At 43.0% G+C, this 18,663-nt stretch overlaps 1 protein-coding gene across 1 annotated transcript in view; it reads left to right on the top strand.

Annotated features, from left to right (window-relative positions):
* Window positions 1-16,909, top strand: part of LOC124622537 — a 147,262-nt gene extending 130,353 nt beyond the window's left edge. The window contains exon 4 of the mRNA XM_047148268.1: window positions 16,700-16,909. Within this exon, the coding sequence (XP_047004224.1) occupies window positions 16,700-16,823 (124 nt within the window). The 3' untranslated portion in view covers window positions 16,824-16,909. The remainder of the gene's footprint in view (window positions 1-16,699) is intronic.
* The last annotated feature ends 1,754 nt before the right edge of the window (window positions 16,910-18,663 follow it).

Raw genomic sequence — 18,663 nt, 5'->3', positions numbered from 1 at the left:
CGCGACGGTATCTGTGTATCCGGGATCAAGGATCAGGATCAGGCATCAGGGATCCGACAGTTTGTTGTTAGGATTGTGCAGGTATGCGGCATTAGATGTCTCCGCGCGGCTGTCGTTCGGTGAGCATGTGCACACATCGGAGTGATCTACGGCGGAGCACCATGTTCAACAATGTAGGATGAACGGCGCGCTCCGAAACGCTTATGTGTGCCCCAGCGTTGCATTGTTTCGACACAGATGCCGCAGATCGTCACCTATCCTACTTTACAGAGCAGACATGACTCCGAATTCCACATTCTCCGATGACTCGGCATCCAGCTGTTTGGAGCATAGTGGTAATTTCACTGTCCATCTACCTCTTACCGTAGGTGCTCTCGACACTGACACATAAACATTCCACCAGCTTCTCCGCTTTCGAGGTACTCTTTCAAAGGCTTTACGTAATAATGACCTGCCATTTTTCAAAGTCACTTATCTCAATGGATTTCCCCATTTGCAGCCCATAACTTCGGTATGGTGACCCCGGCCGTGCATGTTCCACTTACATACCGGATGATCAAAGAGTCAGTATAAATTTAAAAACTGAATAAATCACGGAATAATGTAGATAGAGAGGTACAAATTGACATACGTGCTTGGAGTGACATGGGGTTCTATTAGAACCAAATGAATACAAAAGTTCAAAAAATGTCCGGCAGATGGCGCTTCATCTGATCAGAATAGCAATAATTACATAACAAAGTAAGACAAAGCAAAGATGATGTTCTTTACAGGAAATGCTCAATATATCCACCGTCATTCCTCAACAATAGGTGCAGTCGAGGAATAATGTTGTGAACAGCACTGTAAAGCATGTCCGGAATTATGGTGAGGCATTGGCGTCGGATGTTGTCTTTCAGCATCCCTAGAGATGTCGGTCGATCACGATACACTTGCGACTTCAGGTAACCCCAAAGCCAATAATCGCAAGGTTTGAGGTCTGGGGACCTGGGAGGCCAAGCGTGACGAAAGTGGCGGCTGAGCACACGATCATCACCAAACGACGAGCGCAAGAGATCTTTCACGCGTCTAGCAGTATGGGGTGGAGCGCCATCCTGCATAAACGTCGTACATTCTAGCAGGTGTTTATAAGCCAGGGTGGGGATGATGCGATTCTGTAACATATCGGCGTACCTCTCACCCGTCACGGTAGCAGTTACAAAACCAGAATCACGCATTTCCTCGAAGAAAAAAGGCCCGATAACGGTAGATATGGTAAATCCAACCCATACCGTGACTTTCTCGTCGTGCAATGGAGTTTGCACGACAGTTCTAGGATTTTCGGTAGCCCAAATTCTGCAGTTGTGGGCGTTGACGGACCCTCGGAGCGTGAAATGAGCTTCGTCAGTGCACAACACGTTACTCAACTAATCCTCATCTACCGCCATCTTTTGAAACTCCAACACCGCAAATTCCCTCCGCTTCACTAAATCGCCAGGTAACAGTTCATGATGCCGATTGATTTTGTACGGATAGCATCGGAGGGTACGCCTAAGTGCCAACCAAACAGTAGTGTATGGAATGCCGGTGCGACGTGCGACTGCACGAGCGCTGACTTCCCAGTGCATAGACGAACCCGCCACAGTCTCCATTTCGTCCTGAACTGTCTCAGCAGCATTACGCCTTGTGCTCGGTCGGCCACTACTGGGCCTATCGTCTAAACAACCCGTGGCTTCGAACTTCGAAATCATTCCCGCCTCAGCAGCATTTGTCAACGGAACTTTACCCCTTCGAATCCCCTTCCTACGGCGATAGGATCGTAACGCTGAACTAGCACATTCCCCATTCTGATAATACAGCTTCACTAAAAGCGCCTTTTCAGGTAACGTCAACATGCTGCGACTGCTGGCGCATCTGATTCTCTCCTCATTACAGCTCCTTTTATACACGATTGTCATGCGCAGTCACTGACGTTTTGCTGTCCAGCGCCATCTGTCGGACATTTCGTGAACTTTACTTTTTGTTTTTTTTTGTTCTAATAAAGCCCCATGTCATTCGAAGCATGTGTGTCAATTTTTACCTCTCTATCTACATTATTCCGTGGTTTATTAAGTTTTCAAATCTGTACTGACTTTTTGATCACCCGGTACTTTCCTCGCCGCGTCACGTGCCTGCAACGCCACCAGGCGGCATCCAACGTCGCGGTGGACAGTGGACATAATTATTTCGCTTACAAGTGTATTTGGAGTAACAAATTACTAAGACGATGTACAAACAGTTTGCAAAATTTCATTTCCTGACATCGTTGTCGAATTTTCGACATACTGGCAACTTCTTTGCTATTGAAGTTAGGTGATCGTATTAGTCGAACTAAATCTTAAAAATTCATCACAGTTTCATTTGGTATAAACCATACCTCTGTCAGAGTTCTCCAACACGAGATAATTTAAGTTAAATACGACACAGTGACCTGCTCTCGCATCGAGTACTGATCGGACGATAGTATAGTTTCTTCATCACAAGAAGATCAGTAGGTCGTTATCAACCTTTATTTCCTGATCCGCTTAAGTCATTTCTATGGTAACGAAAATAAGGTTTACAGTTGTTAATAGCTGTGAGGAAATGTAACTTAAATTGTCCAAAGGATACAATAACAATACCTCAGCATTGTGACAATTACACTCTCAAAAAAATAAAATAAAATAAAAGTTTGTGACAGGACATTTAATTGGACTCTGGAGACCATGCGCAATCACAGCGTCAAAGTAGGAAGTGATTAACATATTATAGAGACGACAGATGGAGAGGACCAGATAATTGTCAGAGAGGCACTCAGAGCCCCAGATTAATCATTATCATTTATCCGACGTGCAACTAGCGCTTCAGTGACTACAGGAAGGAGACAGAACTCATGGCGCCATTTGCACCGACTACCCGTGGTCTAGGGAATGCAGCAAACTACCGACGGTTATTACAGATCATACGAGCCATGGTGCGACAGAACCTGCTCCGGGACTTGAATCAGCTACAACGTGTTGAATACTTGAACCTCCACGTAGCATCCAAACTCAACCACGTGGCACAGGTCCTCCCACTACCGCTGCAGATAGGTCGCCGGCTTCAGGCGGCCTTCAGTTACTACGTTTCCGCAGGTCATATCTTTAAAGTACGATACGACACTCTTACCCTCCCGGTGCACAAAGGAGGGCTGGGATTAGTCAACGTCAGGGCGAGAGCAGCTGCCCTTTACATGAGCAACATGAGGAAACGATGGAAAAGTCAATATACCTCTCTCACGGGTCGTTTACTACAGGTTCTGATGCCAGTCTCTAACGTCCCGCCGGTGTCGGTTGCGCACGTCGCACCACAGCTCTCCCATGTGTCGACCTTCATTCTTGATTACAGCTATGTCAGCTTGAACCTCTCCGCCACACGTCCACCGAAGGCGAAAGATTTTTATACCAACCTTCTGCGGGCTGTTCACCATAACGTGGTGGAAAACAAGTACCCTACGGTTCACTGGCCAAGAGTGTGGAAAACGATACACCACCACTTTCTGTCATCCACGGTGCGTTCGAAGTGGTATCAGATCGCCAACAAAAAGTATACCACACGACAGCGACTTCACACTATTGGACTGGCAGACTCCCCTTATTGCCCAGATTGTCACCTTTTGGATACCGATGAACATCGTTTTACTTGCGCATCATCGTCCGGAGTTTGGCGACTAACACAGAAGATACTGGCTTGTTACCTCCGGGTCACACCTGATATGATTGACCCGCAGACCCTACTCTGTCCCGATGAAACTTAGTTTCCGGCTGCAAAATGTCATGCGCTTACATGGTTCAAGGGACTTACTGTCGCCTACATCTTTAGCGACAGAGAGAAAGAGCAGCTTGATTACTGGTGGTTCCTACAAAATGCTCACAATGCCCTCGAACACACACCGAAATACCGTACGCTCTTCGCAAATTATTTACGCAGCGTTTTCGTTAACCCCCCACTCAGCTGGGGAGTGCCAGGCTGTGGTTAATGTGCTGTGCCGCATCGCACTAACGGCTCAACGTTCTGCCATGTCAGCCATGACCAAAGGAAGAGACAAGCTGCTGCAATGATACTGTTTTCCTTGAGTCACTAGCGAAGCAGAATGCCTCCGCTGCAGATGCCCTTCAAAGGCGCTATTGGAGATTTCAGATAACGATGGCAAGGCTCCAAGTGGAACCAGTTACATTATTGAAGAACCTTTTAGTTAGAATTACATCAGGGGTTATATTTTTATTTTTTTAATTACTCTTTTATGCCACCTTTGTTGTTGTAAGACTTACTTGTAACACTTAGTTACTAGAATTCTCATTTGTACACGCTCCCTAAATGTAATCATATTAAAAAAAATAAGAAAAAGTGGCAACGAATAGCCCTAACCTTGATTCCCATACTTCCCCTGGTCTATAGGCAGCTCTCTGGGGTGGGGCTACTCAGGAGCCAACGCCTGAAGTGGATCAGATTTTTTTTGTTATAGGATGACAAGTGGCGGTGGCACTTAGGCTTTTTTTATTTTTTATTTATTTATTTTTTTTAGAAAAAAAACAAAAAAAGAAAGAATAAAAAACAAAAAAAAAGAAAAAAAATAAAAAAAGAAAGGGGTAGCGTCTTTGATTCATAATCAAAACTCTTCGGTCCCGGGTTCGATCCCCGCCACTGCCTAAATTTTGATAAATAATCAGCATTGGCGGCCGAAGACTTCCAGCATAAGAAGTCAGCCTCATTCTGCAAACGGCCTTGTCAAAGAGGGCGGAGGAGCGGATAGAGGTTCAGGGCACTCTCTTGTCCTAGGGGTGGGAAATTGTCCCTAAAGGCGGAAGAATCAGCAATGATCAACGACATGAGGATGCAGAAGGCAATGGAAACCACTGCATTAAAGACACATAACGTGTATCCACAGGACATGTGGCCTGTAATTGAAGAAGTGTCATGATGATCTCTCCATTGACAAAAGATTCCGGAATAGTCCCCCATTCGGATCGCCGGGAGGGGACTGCCAAGAGGGAGGTTACCATGAGAAAAAGATTGAATAATCTACGAAAGGATAACGTTCTACGAGTCGGGGCGTGGAATGTCAGAAGCTTGAACGTGGTAGGGAAACTATAAAATCTGAAAAGGGAAATGCAAAGGCTCAATCTAGATATAGTAGGGGTCAGTGAAGTGAAGTGGAGGGAAGACAAGGATTTCTGGTCAGATGAGTATCGGGTAATATCAATAGCAGCAGAAAATGGTATAACAGGTGTAGGATTCGTTATGAATAGGAAGGTAGGGCAGAGGGTGTGTTACTGTGAACAGTTCAGTGACCGGGTTGTTCTAATCAGAATCGACAGCAGACAAACACCGACAACGAAAGTTCAGGTATACATGCCGACGTCGCAAGCTGAAGATGAACAGATAGAGAAAGTGTATGAGGATATTGAAAGGGTAATGCAGTATGTAAAGGGAGACGAAAATCTAATAGTCATGGGCGACTGGAATGCAGTTGTAGGGGAAGGAGTAGAAGAAAAGGTTTCAGGAGAATATGGGCTTGGGACAAGGAATGAAAGAGGAGAAAGACTAATTGAGTTCTGTAACAAGTTTCAGCTAGTAATAGCGAATACCCTGTTCAAGAATCACAAGAGGAGGAGGTATACTTGGAAAAGGCCGGGAGATACGGGAAGATTTCAATTAGATTAAATCATGGTCAGACTGAGATTCCGAAATCAGATACTGGATTGTAAGGCGTACCACGGAGCAGATATAGACTCAGATCACAATATAGTAGTGATGAAGAGTAGGCTGAAGTTCAAGACAGTAGTCAGGAAGAATCAATACACAAAGAAGTGGGATACGGAAGTACTAAGGAATGACGAGATACGTTTGAAGTTCTCTAACGCTGTAGATACAGCAATAAGGAATAGCGCAGTAGGCACTACAGTTGAAGAGGAATGGACATCTCTAACAAGGGCCATCACAGAAGTTGGGAAGGAAAACATAGGTACAAAGACGGTAGCTGCGAAGAAACCATGGGTAACAGAAGAAATACTTCAGTTGATTGATGAAAGGAGGAAGTACAAACATGTTCCGGGAAAATCAGGAATACAGAAATACAAGTCGCTGAGGAATGAAATAAATAGGAAGTGCAGGGAAGCTAAGACGAAATGGCTGCAGGAAAAATGTGAAGACATCGAAAAAGATATGATTGTCGGAAGGACAGACTCAGCATACAGGAAAGTCAAAACAACCTTTGGTGACATTAAAAGCAACGGTGGTAACATTAAGAGTGCAACGGGAATTCAACTGCTAAATGCAGAGGAGAGAGCAGATAGGTGGAAAGAATACATTGAAAGCCTCTATGAGGATGAAGATTTGTCTGATGTGATAGAAGAAGAAACAGGAGTCGATTTAGAAGAGATAGGGGATCCAGTATTAGAATCGGAATTTAAAAGAGCTTTGGAGGACTTACGGTCAAATAAGGCAGAAGGGATAGATAACATTCCATCAGAAATTCTAAAATCATTGGGGGAAATGGCAACAAAACGACTATTCACGTTGGTGTGTAGAATATATGAGTCTGGTGATATACCATCTGACTTTTGGAAAAGCATCATCCACACAATTCCGAAGACGGCAAGAGCTGACAAGTGCGAGAATTATCGCACAATCAGCTTAACAGCTCATGCATCGAAGCTGCTTACAAGAATAATATACAGAAGAATGGAAAAGAAAATTGAGAATGCGCTAGGTGACGATCAGTTTGGCTTTAGGAAAAGTAAAGGGACGAGAGAGGCAATTCTGACGTTACGGCTAATAATGGAAGCAAGGCTAAAGAAAAATCAAGACACTTTCATAGGATTTGTCGACCTGGAAAAAGCGTTCGACAATATAAAATGGTGCAAGCTGTTCGAGATTCTGAAAAAAGTAGAGGTAAGCTATAGGGAGAGACGGGTCATATACAATATGTACAACAACCAAGAGGGAATAATAAGAGTGGACGATCAAGAACGAAGTGCTCGTATTAAGAAGGGTGTAAGACAAGGCTGTAGCCTTTCGCCCCTACTCCTCAATCTGTACATCGAGGAAACAGTGATGGAAATAAAAGAAAGGTTCAGGAGTGGAATTAAAATACAAGGTGAAAGGATATCAATGATACGATTCGCTGATGACATTGCTATCCTGAGTGAAAGTGAAGAAGAATTAAATGATCTGCTGAACGGAATGAACAGTCTAATGAGTACACAGTATGGTTTGAGAGTAAATCGGAGAAAGACGAAGGTAATGAGAAGTAGTAGAAATGAGAACAGCGAGAAACTTAACATCAGGATTGATGGTCACGAAGTCAATGAAGTTAAGGAATTCTGCTACCTAGGAAGTAAAATAACCAATGACGGACGGAGCAAGGAGGACATCAAAAGCAGACTCGCTATGGCAAAAAAGGCATTTCTGGCCAAGAGAAGTCTACTAATATCAAATACCGGCCTTAATTTGGGGAAGAAATTTCTGAGGATGTACGTCTGGAGTACAGCATTGTATGGTAGTGAAACATGGACTGTGGGAAAACCGGAACAGAAGAGAATCGAAGCATTTGAGATGTGGTGCTATAGACGAATGTTGAAAATTTGGTGGACTGATAAGGTAAGGAATGAGTAGGTTCTACGCAGAATCGGAGAGGAAAGCAATATGTGGAAAACACTGATAAGGAGAAAGGACAGGATGATAGGACATCTGCTAAGACATGAGAGATCAAAAATGGATCAAATGGCTCTGAGCACTATGCGACTCAACTGCTGAGGTCATTAGTCGCCTAGAACTTAGAACTAATTAAACCTAACTAACCTAAGGACAGCACACAACACCCAGCCATCACGAGGCAGAGAAAATCCCTGACCCCGCCGGGAATCGAACCCGGGAACCCGGGCGTGGGAAGCGAGAACGCTACCGCACGACCACGAGATGCGGGCAAGACATGAGGGAATGACTTCCATGGTACTAGAGGGAGCTGTAGAGGGCAAAACTGTAGAGGAAGACAGAGAGATTGGAATACGTCAAGCAAATAATTGAGGACGTAGGTTGCAAGTGGTACTCTAGCACAGGAAAGGAATTCGTGGCGGGCCGCATCAAACCAGTAAGTAGACTGATGAAAAAAAAAAAAAAAAAAAAAAAAAAAAAAAAAAAAAAAAAAAATTGACCTCTGTACACAAACAAGTCCGTTTGCAGTAGTGTCGGGCACGTTCGTCCTGGAACCTCATTGACTCTGGTAGAATTGTCTTCAGTCTAGCTTCGAACTGAGTCTCGATGACAAGCGATGAAGTGTCTACCCCAGAGTGGTAGGATACCAACATGAATGTTACTCGTAGTATGGCCTGCAACCAGGAAGATGGTCTGGAGTGCCGTTTCATTTCGTTGTTGGATCACTTCAGGTGTCATCCGTGACCCTCCCAGCACAGAGGTACATCGATAATACTTAATGCCCATTTTTGTTGACCTTCATGGCAAGCCACCCTGGGCTTACACTTTAGTAAAATGAGGCACTTTCCACGCAAGGAGAGAGCTTTTACTGCTTCCTTCGAGGTTGCACAACCCTACCTTGGCCAGCGTTATCGTCATAGCTCTCCCCAATTGAGAACGTTTTAAGAATTGTGATCATGGCTCTCCAACCATCTCGGAATTCTGGCGATCTAACGCGCCAATTGGACAAAATTTGCCACGATATCCCTCAGGAGGATGTCCAATAATTCTATCACGCAATAGCGAACCGAACAACTGGTTGCATAAGAGGCAGAGTTGGATTAATGCCTTACTAACTTGTTCAATTCTTGAAGCCCTTTCTCTTGAATAAGTGGTGCAATTTTTTTCCGAAACTGTGATCATTTCTTTGACTGCACACATACATCACATATACAGATTTCCGTCCCATTCAGATAATTCCTTTGGGGTGCGTGATTTTCTTTTGTCTTAGAGTGTATATTGTAAGCAATGATACTTATTTTATGTGTTACAAATTTCATTTGGAGTTATTGGCTAGTAACAGCCTACTTATAAAAATGTCAACACTTTCGAACTATATTTATGTTATGCATCTGCTTTCTATTGTAAATCGCGCACTCCAAACATCCAGCTGCATCTGCTTGTGGATGATGTCTGTGGTTATATTGGGAAAACTCCACGGGGACCATTCTCATTGCTTGACAGATGCTTGAAGTATCGCTGTCAATGTTACTGTTCTCATTTCACGAAATAATCATCTCCACTACTTCACTCTTCCAAGCTCTTTCCAATATGCTCTGTGCATGATTGACAGTTTTTTTCCAGTCTTCAGAGGTGATGTTCCTAATAGATTCTCTTCTGAGTGTTCTGACTCAATTCAGACTTTAATTTGGGGCCATATCAACTTCATAGGATTGGAAAGATAATGATATGGCGCGAGAGGTGGCACGCCAGTCTCTCATATTAACAACATTGTCAGTTAGGTCATGATCTCGGTGGGCCCGAGCACTTTGTTTGATATGTATGGTTTATGACTTTTTATATGGGGAAACTGTGGGTAGAATACTCTTATAACTGCACGTGTAACCTGTAAAAAACTTGTACCGAAGGGGCTGTAGTGGAGATGATGGAGGACGGGGAGAGAGATGAGTAGGGGGTAATAAATGCTCAGTGCAGTGACCTGACTGTGTGAGTGATTCTGGGAAGCAGCACTCAGTCCATCGTGCCTACAGAGTGACCTCTGGTGGAAGCCCTCTCCTCCTTCCACTTGGGGTCAGACAGAAGGGCGCCAGTTCGCAGAACATTTTACCTGGCCAGGCAGCAATCCATTGTGAAGGCATCCAGTTGGCGGAGAGTGGCTGGAAGGAGCTATTTAAGAGACACTACTGTAAACTGAGCTTTCGTGCAAACGGTGGGAAGTTCATAAAACTCTGTGCATTCTCATGTCAGAAGCTGAGACAATACGGGCAGAGAGGCTGATGTACGTCTTTAACGGAGGCAAGATGGTAATCTCCCCCGCCCCCTGACGCCAGGAAGTCGCTAGGTTTCTGTAGTCATGGCATGACTGTCTGGGAACCTTAACAACCTTCTCTCAAAAACTAGAAATGGTCAGCCAAGAAAGACTAAATCTCTCCATAATTGAGGGACTGTGGTACTCTCCAGGTATATGTTTTTTGCTGCCATGCTTACCGTGAGGAAGACGCCTCCCTAGTCTACAATCTTCTTTTTTCAGACAAAAGAGATTTGGAGTCGCTGATCAGCTCCTCTTAGGACATGCAAGTGGATGCTTGCTCCTCATAGCGTGGGAAATACAGTGCTGTGTCTGGATTGGCTACCAGGACAACAGAATAGAGATATAATGAATAGGGGATAGTTCGATTAGTTTTTGAAATGTGGGGTCGGTTTCGTGTTTGCTAATTCGGCTCCCGTACCGAGTCTTGGTGGAAAGTAGCTGTATTTCTTTGCCATCTTCATCTTCTGGTCTTTCCCTAGTGGAGAACTTCAGGTCTTTCCCTAGTTGGTGAGACTTGTGGTCTGTGTCTTGAGGTGGAGTAAGAGCCAGTGACGTAGTTTACAAATTTTCGTGGATGCGTCAGTGCCCCACTCCTCGCACACAGTGTGCCGTTTTCTGCTGCCACCTGAATCAAAATGAAAGGGTAAAATACTTCTGCACTGGTGTAGGGTTGTTAAATGAATTCACAGCTCTTCTCTCTGGTGAACCATAGTTTGCCATATACTTGGTCATAGTTGGTTCCATTTGAGTACACTCTGACCTCACAGTGAATTCATGTAAACAAAGTTAGGTTGTGCTGTAAACAGGACTAATTCAGGGGTGCATTGGTGTAGCTTCCACTCCAATGAATGCTTTGCCTTCAAACACTATTGTCATTTTTGTGTAAGGCTTTCAGATAGTTGTGGTTACAAAAGGATTAATAAAACTTGTCATTGTTTTGTAAACTTAAATACGCCACTTTTCTCACTCATGCTCTCTGAACTGTTTACTATATTTAATTAATTTGTTCAAAATGGTTCAAATGGCTCTGAGCACTATGGGACTTAACATCTGAGGTCATCAGTACCCTAGAACTTAGAACCACTTAAACCTAACTAACCTAAGGACATCACATACATCCATGCCCGAGGCAGGATTCGAACCTGCGACCGTAGCGGTCGCGCGATTCCAGAACGAAGCGCCTAGAACCGCTCGGCCACTCCGGCTGGCTATTAATTTGTGGTGATACATATGTACACCAGTAATTTAAGGTTCAATCTTATTACGTTAACTGCTTTAATTATTAATTTGACCACAGGCGTAGGCAATAAACGTGCCATGAAAAAATTGATGAATTCTTGAATAAAAATTAATGGTCGAGCTCATGGTTTGAAGGTTATTGAAAAAATAACGCTTTCTTCATGTAAAAAAGAAAGAATTTAGCATCACTGGGTCATATATTTATGATTTAAGCAAGTGACTGCTTGCAAGGGGACAACCTAATGACTCCATGCACGTATGTTTCTGTTTTCTCGTCCATTTCGTACATGGGGAACTGTGATCAATAGTTGTTGTTGTTGTGGTCTTCAGTCCTGAGACTGGTTTGATGCAGCTCTCCATGCTACTCTATCCTGTGCAAGCTTTTTCATCTCCCAGTACCTACTGCAACCTACATCCTTCTGAATCTGCTTAGTGTATTCATCTCTTGGTCTCCCTCTACGATTTTTACCCTCCACGCTGCCCTCCAATACTAAATTGGTGATCCCTTGATGCCTCAGAACATGTCCTACCAACCGATACTTTCTTCTGGTCAAGTTGTGCCACAAACTTCTCTTCTCCCCAATCCTATTCAATACTTCCTCATTAGTTATGTGATCTACCCATCTAATCTTCAGCATTCTTCTGTAGCACCACATTTCGAAAGCATCTATTCTCTTCTTGACCAAACTATTTATCGTCCATGTTTCACTTCCATACATGGCTACACTCCATACGAATACTTTCAGAAATGACTTCCTGACACTTAAATCAATACTGGATGTTAACAAATTTCTCTTCTTCAGAAACGCTTTCCTTGCCATTACCAGCCTACATTTTATATCCTCTCTACTTCGACCATCATCCGTTATTTTTCTCCCCAAATAGCAAAACTCCTTTACTACTTTAAGTGCCTCATTTCCTAAACTAATTCCCTCAGCATCACCCGACTTAATTAGACTACATTCCATTATCCTTGTTTTGCTTTTGTTGATGTTCATCATATATCCTCCTTTCAAGACACTGTCCATTCCATTCAACTGCTCTTCCAAGTCCTTTGCTGTCTCTGACAGAATTACAATGTCATCGGCGAACCTCAAAGTTTTTATTTCTTCTCCATGGATTTTAATACCTACTCCGAATTTTTCTTTTGTTTCCTTTACTGCTTGCTCAATATACAGATTGAACAACATCGGGGAGAGGCTACAACCCTGTCTTACTCCCTTCCAAACCACTGCTTCCCTTTCATGTCCCTCGACTCTTATAACTGCCATCTGGTTTCTATACAAATTGTAAATAGCCTTTCGCTCCCTGTATTTTACCCCTGCCACCTTTAGAATTTGAAAGAGAGTATTCCAGTCAACATTGTCAAAAGCTTTCTCTAAATCTACAAATGCTAGAAATGTAGGTTTGCCTTTCCTTGATCTTTCTTCTAAGATAAGTCGTAAGGTCAGTGTTGCCTCACGTGCTCCAGTGTTTCTACGGAATCCCAACTGATATTCCCCGAGGTTGGCTTCTACTAGTTTTTCCATTCGTCTGTAAAGAATTCGTGTTAGTATTTTGCAGCTGTGACTTATTAAGCTGATAGTTCGGTAATTTTCACATCTGTCAACACCTGCTTTCTTTGGGATTGGAATTATTATATTCTTCTTGAAGTCTGAGGGTATTTCGCCTGTTTCATTCATCTTGCTCACCAGATGGTAGAGTTTTGTCAGGACTGGCTCTCCCACGGCCGTCAGTAGTTCCAATGGAATATTGTCTACTCCGGGGGCCTTGTTTCAACTCAGGTCTTTCAGTGCTCTGTCAAACTCTTCCCGCAGTATCGTATCTCCCATTTCATCTTCATCTACATCCTCTTCCATTTCCATAATATTGTCCTCAAGTACATCGCCCTTGTATAGACCCTCTATATACTCCTTCCACCTTTCTGCTTTCCCTTCTTTGCTTAGAACTGGGTTTCCATCTGAGCTCTTGATATTCATACAAGTCGTTCTCTTATCTCCAAAAGGTCTCTTTAATTTTCCTGTAGGCGGTATCTATCTTACCCCTAGTGAGATAGGCCTCTACATCCTTACATTTGTCCTCTAGCCATCCCTGCTTAGCCATTTTGCACTTCCTGTCGATCTCATTTTTGAGACGTTTGTATTCCTTTTTGCCTGTTTCACTTACTGCATTTTTATATTTTCTCCTTTCATCAATTAAATTCAATATTTCTTCTGTTACCCAAGGATTTCTACTAGCCCTCGTCTTTTTACCTACTTGATCCTCTGCTGCCTTCACTACTTCATCCCTCAAAGCTACCCATTCTTCTTCTACTGTATTTATTTCCCCCATTCCTGTCAATTGCTCCCTTATGCTCTCCCTGAATCTCTGTACAACCTCTGGTTCTTTTAGTTTATCCAGGTCCCATCTCCTTAAATTCCCACCTTTTTGCAGTTTCTTCAGTTTTAATCTACAGGTCTTAACCAACAGATTGTGGTCAGAGTCCACATCTGCCCCTGGAAATGTCTTACAATTTAAAATCTGGTTCCTAAATCTCTGTCTTACCATTATATAATCTATCTGATACCTTTTAGTATCTCCAGGATTCTTCCATGTATACAACCTTCTTTCATGATTCTTAAATCAAGTGTTAGTTATGATTATGTTGTGCTCTGTGCAAAATTCTGCCAGGCGGCTTCCTCTTTCATTTCTGTCCCCCAATCCATATTCACCTACTATGTTTCCTTCTCTCCCTTTTCCTACACTCGAATTGCAGTCACCCATGACTATTAAATTTTCGTCTCCCTTCACAATCTGAATAATTTCTTTTATTTCATCATACATTTCCTCAATTTCTTCGTCATCTGCAGAGCTAGTTGGCATATAAACTTGTACTACTGTAGTAGGTGTGGGCTTCGTCTCTATCTTGGCCACAATAATGCGTTCACTATGCTGTTTGTAGTAGCTTACCCGCATTCCTATTTTCCTATTCATTATTAAACCTACTCCTGCATTACCCCTATTGGACTTTGTGTTTATAACCCTGTAGTCACCTGACCAGAAGTCTTGTTCCTCCTGCCACCGAACTTCAGTAATTCCCACTATATCTAACTTCAACCTATCCATTTCCCTTTTTAAATTTTCTAACCTAAATTTTCTATGATGCCAAAACCGAACAATCGTTCCTTCCTTTTGACAGTAGTCATGAACAACCGAAAAATATGGAGTGTTACCAGGAACAAATGTTGAATGTTTTCGCAGATTTGGAATTAGTGAGTCTACATACCACTTGGTAGACGTAAAATGGTTCATTTCTTACTGATAAGCTGTTAAGGACACCCCCCCCCCCCGCCCCCATGAACCACGGACCTTGCCATTGGTGGGGAGGCTTGTGTGCCTCAGCGATACAGAGGTGCAACAACAACGGAGGGGTATCTGTTGAGAGGCCAAACAAACGTGTGGTTCCTGAAGAGGGGCAGCAACCTTTTCAGTAGTTGCAGGGGCAACACTCTGGCCTTGTAACACTAACCAAAACGGTCTTGCTGTGTTGGTACTGCGAATGGCTGAAAGCACGGGGAAACTACCGCCATAATTTTTCCCAGGGGCATACAGTTTTATTGTACGGCTAAATGATGATGGCGTCCTCTTTGGTAAAATATTCCAGAGGTAAAATAACCCCCATTCGGATCTCTGGGAGGACAACGTTATCAGGAGAAAGAAAACTGGCGTTCTACATATCGGAGCGTGGAATGTCAGATCGCTTAATTGGGCAAGTAGGTTAGAAAATTTAAAAAGGGAAATGGATGTGTTAAAGTTACATATAGTTCTGTGGACTAGGAACAAGACTACTGGTCAGGTGACTACAGAGTTATAAATGAATGAAATAGGGGAAATGCAGGAGTAGGTTTAATAATGAATAAAAAATTTGTGTGCGGGTAAGCTACTACAAAACAGCATAGTGAACGTATTATTGTAGCCATTATAGACACAAAGCCCACGCCCACCACAGTAGTACTAGTTTATATGCCAACTAGCTCCGCAGATGACGAAGAGATTGATGAAATGTATTATGAGATATAAGAAATTATTCAGATAGTGAAGGGAGACGAAAATTTAATAATCTTGGGTGACTGGACTTCGATAGTGGAAAAAGGAAGAGAAGGAAACGTTGTAGGTGAATATGGAATTGGGGTAAGGAATGAAAGAGGAAGCCGCCTGTTAGAATTTTCCACAGAACGTAGCTTAATCACAGCTAACACTTGGTTCAAGAATCATGAAAAAAGGGTTGTATACATGGAAGAGGCCTGGAGATACTGGAAGGTTTAAGATAGATTATATAATGGCAAGACAGAGATTTAGGAACCAGATTTTAAATTGTAAGACATTTCCAGGGGCAGATGTGGACTCTGACCACAATCTATTGGTTATGAAATGTAGATTAAAACTGAAGAAACTGCAAAAAGGTGGGAATTTAAGGCGATCGGACCTGGGTTATAGATAGTTTCAGGGAGAGCATCAGGGAACGGTTGACGATAATGAGGGAAAGAAATACAGTAGATGAAGAGTGGGTAGCTTTGAGAGATGAAATAGTGAAGCCAGCAGAGGATCAAGCAGGTAAAAATACGAGGGCTAGTAGAAATCCTTGGGTAACAGATGAAATATTGAATTTAATTGATGAAAGGAGAAAATATAAAAATGCAGTAAGTGAAGCAGGCAAAAAGGAATATAAACGTCTAAAAAATGAGATTGACAGGAAGTGCAAAATGGTTAAGCAGGGATGGCTAGAGGACAAACGTAAGGATACAGAGGCTTATCTCACTAGGGGTAAGATAGATACTGCCTACAGGAAAATTAAAGATACCTTTGGAGAAAAGAGAACCACTTGTATGAATATCAAGAGCTCAGATGGAAACCCAGTTCTAAGCAAAGAAGGGAAAGCAGAAAGGTGGAAGGAGTATATAGAGGGTCTATACAAGGACGATGTTCTTGAGGACAGTGTTATGGAAACGGAAGAGCATGTAGATGAAGATGAAATGGGAGATATGATACTGCGTGAAGAGTTTGACAGAGCAATGAAAGACCTAAATCGAAACAAGGCCCCGGGAGTAGACAACGGCCCTGACGAAGCACTACCATCTGGTGAGCAAGATGTATGAGACAGGCGAAATACCCTCAGACTTCAAGAAGAGTATAATAATTCGAATCCCAAAGAAAGCAGGTGTTGACAGATGTGAAAATTACCGAACTATCAGTTAAATAAGTCGCGGCTGCAAAATACTAACACGAATTGTTTACAGACGAATGGAAAAACGGGTAGTAGCCGACCTCGGGGAAGATCAGTTTGGGTTCTTCAGAAATGGTGGAACACGTGGGGCAATACTGACCCTACGACTTTTCTTAGAAGTTCCAGAAAAAAGATGTTTACACATTGTTCAATTCCCTCTCATTCCAGTAATGTCTCCGTTTGGTTCTGTGCAGGATTCCGTCGGGGCAGACGCCGGACATGCGGGAGTACGAGACCTTCCCGGAGAACTCCTGCTGGTCAGCTGGATGTCCGTTCTCCCTGCTGAAACCCATGGTTGCAGACAAACCCTTCATGTGAAGCTCTGGCCAGAAGACAGAAGCTGTGAGAACCAGTCGGTCACAAGCAGTGCTTTGTTCAGGAAATACAAATGGAGGATTGCAAATGCTTTTGGAACAAATAAATGTAGCACTCAGGCATGTCGAGCTATACATTTTGCTTAAAGCAATTGTTGACTGATTACAGAATTACGCCGTTTTCAAAGTTGTTGTTGCCTTTCTTACAGGTATAAATATTACTGCCGCTCTCGTTAAGCAGTTATGAAGAGCTAATCATATTTTGGATGTATTTTTGTATGATCTACGTGAATTTATATTCATTTTGCATGAAATGAGATTCGTTTCCTCCTCACAAGATATATATTTATCTCTCTCTCTCTCTCTCTCTCTCTCTCCCTCTCTCTCCCCCTCTCTCTCTCTCTCCCTTTGGTGGACTATACGCTCTCTAGCCACTGTAATGTGACCACCTGTCAGAAACCTGAATAACCACCTTTTCACCCAATACGTGCTGGAAGAGAGTCAGTGAAGTTCTGACAAGGACATTGAGCCGTGATGCCTGCAGAGCCGCTGCCAGCTGCGCTAGGATTCCCGGTTGAAGATCCATGGCGTGAACAGCCCGATCGAGGTGGTCCCACAGATTCTCGATTACGTTTAAATCCGGAGAGACAGGTGTGCAGGGGCGTGTGCTAAACTCTACCTGGTGCTCTTCGAATTACGCACGTACACTGCGAGCAGTGTGACACATTTCATTGTCATTTTGATAGATGCCAACATGCCGAGGAAAAGCAAAATGCATGTAGAAGTCGACATGGCCACAAGGAAAGATGCTTCCTTGTGTTGATCCACTGTGCCTGCCAGAATTACGGGATCTTCCAAAGAACAAACTTAGCCTGTTCTGCCGCGCAGGATTAGCCGAGCGGTCTTAGGTGCAGCAGTCATGGACTGTGCGGCTGGTCCCGGCGGAGGTTCGAGTCTTCCCTCGGGCATGTGTGTGTGTGTTTGTCCTTAGGATAATTTAGTTTAAGTAGTGTGTAAGCTTAGGGACTGATGACTTAGCAGTTAAGTCCCATAAGATTTCATAAACATTTGAATATCTTTTTTAGCCTGTTGTGAAATGTTTCCACCCTTGGCCCTACAGCCAATGATAATGCCCTTTTGTTTGGACGTCAGATAAATTGCCCAATTTCCTCATTACGACAACGACTGCACTGTTTCCCGCCCCCCCCCCCCCCCCCCACACACACACCGACTCGATTTATACGGCCAACTCTGCTAGTGCTCCCACCTGCCATCTATGAATGGTTTATTGCACGCTGATGTCGAACATACGTGGTGGTCACATTAATGTGATTTGACCGTGTACTTTTTTCAACAAAACACTGATCCCTATCCATGTTAATACAGTACTGTAAGAAAACAAACGTTGGATTGAATGCCAAATACTAGGGCTCATATTAAACTTGAAAAGCTTATTTCGTATTATGTTTCTGATAACTGTGTTAAAAGGTGCGGCAGTAATTATCGAGAGCGAATTCCTTTCTTTTTAACGTTTGAAAGCGATACTATCGATATGTGGTAGTCACTTTCAACCAGGTGCAAATTTCCAAACTTAAATCACATTGTGATACTATCAGTTCATTTACGTTGTAGTCATGTTTCACATACTGCCTCTTGACAATTAGTACAGAAAGATCCATGAAAAAGTAAATTCGTAGTAGAGTTTAATGACTGAGGTATTGTGCACGTCACATAACAAATACAAAGGAAAGTTACTACACTGTTTTTAAATACGGTAACAAAAACTGAATAAATTTACAGAGCACGTTTCCAAATATGACTCCATGGAAGAAAATACCTTTTAT

This window comes from Schistocerca americana, chromosome 7 (assembly GCF_021461395.2).
Source record: "Schistocerca americana isolate TAMUIC-IGC-003095 chromosome 7, iqSchAmer2.1, whole genome shotgun sequence".
Taxonomy (NCBI): Eukaryota; Metazoa; Arthropoda; class Insecta; order Orthoptera; family Acrididae; genus Schistocerca; species Schistocerca americana.
This window is presented reverse-complemented; position numbering and strand designations above follow the sequence as displayed.